Raw genomic sequence first — 7,213 nt, forward strand, 5'->3', positions numbered from 1 at the left:
GGTAAGATAAAACTATCAACAAGATTCATAAGCACTCATCAATAACTATATCACTATCATCTTAATGAAAATGAACTTCATTTTACCCAAATCCAAAAATATATTAAGACATAAATCAGAATGCTCACTATAAGATCAGAAAACGTGATGTAGACACTCACCTACATAATGCATATTAAGAGCCAAATACTTATACTGGAAAAGAGGGTTATTACTAAGGCTACTTCTTTGGATCTGCTGGAAAAAGGAGCTGACATCCCATCTGTACAGGACATCCAACAGCATGATGCTTGGCACCCTCAGGGCCACATTTAACACTGCCTCCAGTTTCTCCTTTGCAGCCATGTTTTCTTTTTTTCTCTTTTTTTTTTTTCTTGGAGAAGACCTAAAATTCGGAAGACACAACATATAAAAATAAAAAGTCAACACAAATAGCTGTTAGATATCCTTTTATGAATCTAATAGGTTGTCACATACTGTACAAAACTATGTGAGAATGCATAATACTACTTCTCAGCCACATCTACTATTTTTAGATAGTCATGAAATAACCTCCGTATTGTGTTTTCACATTGACCCATTCAGTTCTGCCCAATCTTATAATTCTGATTAAATGTACTGGCCTCAAAACTAATTTTTTAAAAGGCCACTGACTCCAAGTCTAGGAACAAAACACTCTGTAAGACTACTGTAACTTGTATACAATTAACTTGAAAAATTCACTCACTCCAATAAAACTCCGATTTATGTAGCTTGTAAAAGGGTGAATTTTGAATATTTACTCTATGAAAAAGCCTAAGAAACGCAATAAAAACTTGATGACTGCACGTTTAGTTTGCAGCATCTTCTACTCTATGCTTTTCCTTATTCACCTGCAATCAAAATTGAAGTGATAAATTTACAATCCAGAGAACTCATGATGTAGATACAGGTAGAGGAAACATTATTTACAGTATCATTTCCTTGAATCTTTAAAGTTAAATATGGTCTAAAATTCCCATAATCTGCCTTTAAAGTGTTCATCAAAATCTTCCCTTGATATATAGATAACCAGGCACATGGAAGAAGCCAGGCATTGAGTCTGCAGCCCCTGTCTCTGCATACACCTTGATAAATAGTGAGAGGGGGGGAAAAAAAGGAGGAAATGAAAGGCAGTTATCAGGACAATTTACTATTTAAAGGGACAATTCAATGCCATACTGCTTATTATGGTAGAGCTTCAAATTAATCCAAAAAAATACAAAATAGGGCAGACAAGGCGGGGCACAGTGGCTCACGCCTGTAATCTCAGCACTTTGGGAAGCTGAAGCAGGCGGATCACGAGGTCAGGAGTTCGAGACCAGCCTGGTCAATACGGTGAAACCCTGTCTCTACTAAAAATACAAAAATTAGCCAGGGATGGTGGCGCACACCTGTAGTCCCAGCTACTCAGGAGGCTGGGGTAGAAGAGTTGCTTGAACCCGGGATGCAGAGGTTGCAGTGAGCAGAGATCATGATACTGCACTCCAGCCTAGGCAACTGAGCTAGACTCTGTCTCAAAAAAAAAAAAAAAAAAAAAAAAAAGGGGCAAACAAAAGTAGGTAAAGAATAATTTAAAGAGTAAAGATAATTCTGGATTGTTGGCTCTGACAATATCCTTTTAAGAATTTTGCTGAGAAAGCTAAACACATTTCCAGCTTTGGCAGTAATTTCAGACATTACAGGACAAATGAAAACATTTATTTCTGCAGAAAATTATAGTGACAGATTGCTATGCTATGGTTAAATATTTGTCAGTATTTCCATCTTACCCTCCAATTTTCATAACTTCCTAGTTCAGATAGTTAAAAAGCTAAAGGCAACCTAACTTGGCACACTATTAATAAAAGCTTTTCAATAATCATGTCAACCATTCCCATAACCCAAATATTTTATATATATAGCTACCAATAATACAGACTTAACATTTTTATAGATAAGTACTGCAATTCTGATTATTTCACATGAACAAGATCATTTTCATAATTTTCCTATGTAAGAAAAAATATTATTGTGAAAATCAAAACTAAATATCATGTACTAAGGGGGAAAAATGCACTGAAAAATAAAATCTCTAATCTTTAACATTTATTGCAAACCACATCACTGAGGAATCTAAATTTCTCAAAGCCCATGATATGATTATTATTTTTTAATCCCAGGAAAAAATACACCAAAATATTCACAGAAATTGTTGGTAAAGAGTTTAATGCATTTTAATGTGTATAAGCCATCTAGATAACTTCAGGAATCACATTGGAAATACTTTAGTGGGCAAACTGATAACCCAACACCCTCTTGGGAATTTATTTCAAAGTAACATGAATAGATTTTCTCACAAACCACCACCCACCATGTGAAAATCACCACGTACTGAGATGACAGTATTACTGACAGTCTTTATACTGCAATCGAAAAGTAACTATTTTTCTATATTCTGGAATCCAATATACATCATTACCTCTGTTTTTATAAGTAACAAGGAGGGAGGAGCTATTACTGATTTAACACTCGTAGCCCATATTTATTTCATTTGATTTGGAACCTTTCCCTTTTTTCAATGCTTTGCTATTTTAAAATGTGCCCATTTTCACCATTTATTGTGGCTCCTAAACAGGTAAGAAGAAAATTTAAACTAAACAAATAACTAATCCTGCTTTAGAAATCAAGGTCTGCTGGGAAAAAAACCTCTCTAATCCGTACAGAGGATCATCTCTATTACAAAAGTCCATTAGCAGAATGGTACATGTTCCCTCTTTATTTCCACCTACCACTCCTGCCTAACAAATATAGTAAGAAACAGAAAACAGGACATATTTCTATTTCCATAAAGAGAAAATACTGGGTTCTGAAAGCTGTCAATAAAGAATAATATCCAAGATCCCCAACTCTACTACATAGTCAACTCGAGACTGAAATGTTTTTAACAAGGACTTTGGATGGAATTAAGTATGTCCATTTAATAATGAATCTATTGCTTACTAAATGTTTCGTTTATTTCTATACGTGAATGTTATTTTAGCAAGTCAGTGGCAAGCTGGTCATGTATAAGGGCACTGAAGAAACAAATTTAATACATGGAAAATCAAAGAAAAAAATTTCAAAACCTTATCACTTTGAAACTTTGTAAAAGTGTGCATGATAGTTACCATCACAAATAGGTACTTTACACACTTTAGCACCACACACTAAACCAACATCAAAACAAAACTGTAAAATATTCGTCTTCTTTGCAAGTACTTGCAATTACTCATATCACTGTATCATACAAACACGAAGTAAAATGGAGCCTTCTCTCCTGATCTGGAGAATACCTTTATAATGTTACCCAATTTATCTTGTTCCAGATTCACTGTCAGGACTAATCAGCACATTCTAAAGTACAGGGGAGCTCAATATTCTCTTAAAAACAAAATACCAAATAATCCTAGAAAATAGGCAGGAGAGCTAAAAACAGAAAAAACCGAAAGGTTTAACACACCCAAAGCCAAATATATAAACTTCCTATACTGTTTTATCTTCCATGCAAGATTTTAAAATTTCCTCCTTGAACTTTGAAAGGAAAGTAATACTTCAACATGATGTCTCCGCAGGTAACATAAACTAAATGTGACTCAAACTTAAAGATGTTTTACACAGTAAAACCGCCAAAACCAAAAAAAAAAAAAAAAAAAAAAGCATTTCTTTCCAAAAACCACAAGAGAGGTTCAACAAATGCTAACCAAAAAGGGAACCTCAACGAGTTCATTAAATGACTTTCTCAGGCTTCGAAGCAGCAATCGGTACTTAAGAAAACAGTAATGTCTTGTAGAAGTATAATGCTGTACGATTTACCATTCAAATTTTGGGGTTAGAAAACACAGGAGGCTTCACTCCACACTTTCCTGAAAATATGGGATTTTAGTTTTGAATACGAAGACAACATACAAATCGTCCTGAATAAGAAAAATGTAGGTTTTTAAAGTCACAGCTAATCTCTGAAGAACTGAAAAACTCATTTTTCATTTCTCTTATTTGACACAGTTCTTCAAAAAAAAAAACCAAAAACAAAAAAACTCACACCTCCGAAACTCTTTTTTTAAAAAGACAAAGAAAAAACAAGAATGACACGTGACCCAACTTAAAACTATTCAGTATAACACTTCTACACCTTCCCCCAAAACAGAAAAACAAAAATCATCATTCACCATTATCTCCTTTCTTTCTCCCAACCAGTTAAAAAAAAATTCTACCATCAACTAAAACTGATCTTAAGAAAAGCAAATTTTCGGGCTGTCCATCTGTTAGGATGGTAGGCCTCATTGAAAACGTTAAGAGCACAGAGCTAGAGCCTAAAATTCTAAGTAAAAGCCCAGAACTGAGATATCAGGAAACAGAACGCATTTCTTACATAAGCAATGGCACATGTTTTAAATATAGCTGGTCCTCCCCACTCCCACTCGTTGCTAGCCAACTTTGTATGTACCTGATCTCCACATAAACTACTAGCAATTCTGTGGTTCCTAATCATCTCCAAAACCGCAAAGACACGGAGTCCATTCTGAATACAAAGGCCATCTTTCAACTTAAGGAACAGAGAGAGGAAATAAAACTGCTACCTCTGCCATTGGGCGCTCAGCCTGGGTCACGACTGCAGCACCGACAGCTCATTCTTTTGGGCATGATTCAAGATTCAGTAAAACTGCACACTTCGTATTTTAAAAAATAAAAAGACACACAGCCCTCTCTTTCCCTTTCAGACTAGTTTCCTGTTTACTGCAGACTGCGACGCAAAGCCATCCATTAATCTTTGATGCCTGCTCACTGCACAGGCCCCTTCCTCTCTCCCCGCACCTCCTCCCACCACGCCTGCTGATCTCAGATGCGTTTGAACTACAGTAACCCCAACCCAGCTCGCGGCAAGCAGGCAGCGCAGCAGCAGCAGCAGCAACCGGGCCGCCGCCGCGGGGCTAAGAGATTACGTTCAGCAAAAACTCTGCCAGGAAAGAGGCTCGGGAGCTCCCCTCCTATCTCGCCAACGGTGCCGACTGTGTCGCACCACGCCACGTACCAAAAGGCTCGCGAAGAAAAACGCGGGCGAAGTTCAGCATCCCCGAACAGAAAGCGAACTCATTCCAGAAGGGGGGTTAACGGGTCTGAGGGTCCTTGGGTAGGGAAAGCAGAACTGGAGGGAGAGGACAGAAGGGATGGCAGCGAGAGAGGAAACCACGGGGACAAAAAAGAAGGGATGAGCAGCCCTCTTACTATAAAAAGGGACTGATGGACGGGATGCAGAGCAATGGGTTCCCCCTCGAAGAATGGACTGGCAGGCCCTTCCGCACCCCCAAACAGCCTCGCACCACCTGAAAGCGGGGAGCTTGAGTTTGGGGCTGCGTAGATCAAAGGGTAAGACGAAGAGAAAGAGGGAGGGGAGGCTGGAAGCAAAGTGAACAAAGAGGCAAAAGAGGCAAAGTTGGAAATGGAAACGAGAAAGGGAGCTGGAAAGGGGCCGCTCTGGAAGGCTCTTGAAAAAGGCCTAGAAATGGGATGCTGGGGAAGCAAAGGGGGAGAGCCCCGAGGAAGGGCATCTCAGGAATGTAAGGGACCTCTCCAGCCCTGGAAAGAGGAAGGGATGGGAGGGCGGGGAGGCGGCGGCCGAGGCCCAGGAGGTGGAGCAGAGGGGGCTTCGCGCGGGGCCCGGGAGGGGAGACCAGGGTCGGAGGAAGGCGAGGACGGCGGAAGAGGCTGGAAGATGGGAGGGAAGGGTGCTACAGGTGAAGAGGGGATGTGGACTCCTCCGAGGCTAGGGAGAAGAGGGAGGTGAAGCGAGATAAAAAGAAAGGAGCGAACAGGGAGAAGAGGAAGGAGCCTGCGACGCGATGGGGGAGGGGAGGGAGGCCGTGGGAAGCGGCCGGGGGGCGCGGGGATGGGAAGGGGCCGGGCGGGCGGCGTGGTCACCTCAGGCTGCGGACTCCCTCCCTGGGGAGCGGTGCTGCCGGCGGGCGGGCTCCGCAACTCCCCGGCTCTCTCGCCCGCCCTCCCGTTCTCCTCGGGCGGCGGCGGCGGGGGCCGGGACGGCTCGGCTCACAGCGGCGGCTCTTCTGCGCCGGACCTCGGATGCTGCTTCTGGGGAGGCGGAGGCAGCGGCAGCGGCAGCGGCCCGGCCCGTACGGTCACCATCGTCCGCTGCACTAGGCGCTCGCGGGCCGAGCCCCTCAGCAGCCGGCGGCGGCGGCGGCGGCCATGGCCTCCTGCGTTCGCTCCTCCCGCCCCCGGCGCTCTGCGGCGGCCGCGGCCCGGCTTCCGCACTCTGCGCCTGCGCGCGGCCCAGCCAGCGCGGCGCGCCCCTCCCCCGCCCCTCCCGCGCGCGCCCGCGCTCACTCACAATCGCGCCCGCGGAGTGCTTTCCTCACCGCCTCCGGTGCGTGGGCGGGAGACATAAGCCTCGCCAAATCGGTACAGCCCGGCTCCGGCGGCTATGGAGAGGCGTCCCGCGGCGACACCTGTACGCGCACTGTGACACGCGCCATTCTGACACACGTGCTCTCTCACTCCCAGACACCACGGGCCGCACGCGCTCACACCCACACTCACCTGCAGGGACCACGTGGGAGAATTTGAAGGCCTGATCCTGCCCCGGTGCCTTCGCTGTAGCTACGATGCGAAAATTCGTTTTAACCCCGTCACTGACTGTACTGACTGGACTGTCAACTCCTTGGCGTCTGGTATTGCTCAGCGGTGCTCAGCACCGAGTGCAGGCACTCAGACCCCTGTGGAGTCAGTGAGTGGATGAATGAATGTATTGGAACTGTTCACTGAGTATCTGTAACAATTTTGATCCCATGGTTTGATACAAAGAATTTTATTGCAGTATGAAACCCGGTCTTGGCCTAAGATTCAAAACAGGTTAATGTATATTTTCCCCTCCCCAAAGTAGAGTAATTCCACTTTTTCTGTCTCTGTGCCAGTCTCTATCACAGATGCACAATCCTACCCTAATTTAAATGTCACCACCTTTTAGGGCAGGAACTGTTCCCCACAATACATAGCCTGAAGCATATTGTGTGTTTACACAACGACAGTCTTCTGGGCTTGACAAAACTTACCATACCCCTGGGCTTGACAAGACTTCTCATTCCCCGTTTGTCTGCCACTGCCTCACCACGACCCTCTGCAACCCCCACTTCTATCTCCCCTGTCTTCCACCACCACCAAA

General features: G+C 43.9%; 1 protein-coding gene across 6 annotated transcripts in view; it reads right to left on the reverse strand.

The window, feature by feature from the left end:
* The window catches only part of RNF145 (ring finger protein 145), a 53,199-nt gene extending 46,714 nt beyond the window's left edge, over positions 1 to 6,485 (reverse strand). For 2 of the 6 annotated variants that reach the window (XM_031666574.1, XM_021939918.2), the window contains exons 1-2: positions 5,956 to 6,304; positions 162 to 385 (exon numbers count right to left, since the gene is read on the reverse strand). In XM_031666574.1, coding sequence (XP_031522434.1) covers positions 162 to 345 — 184 coding nt within the window. In that variant the 5' untranslated portion in view covers positions 346 to 385; positions 5,956 to 6,304. Of the gene's footprint in view, positions 1 to 161; positions 386 to 4,483; positions 4,550 to 4,616; positions 4,801 to 5,955; positions 6,305 to 6,382 lie in introns of those variants that run through there. The other 4 variants (XM_009209497.2, XM_009209496.3, XM_021939917.2 and 1 more) reach the window with 4 other exon arrangements.
* Positions 6,486 to 7,213: the final 728 nt, after the last annotated feature.

Source organism: Papio anubis, chromosome 5 (genome assembly GCF_008728515.1).
Source record: "Papio anubis isolate 15944 chromosome 5, Panubis1.0, whole genome shotgun sequence".
Taxonomy (NCBI): Eukaryota; Metazoa; Chordata; class Mammalia; order Primates; family Cercopithecidae; genus Papio; species Papio anubis.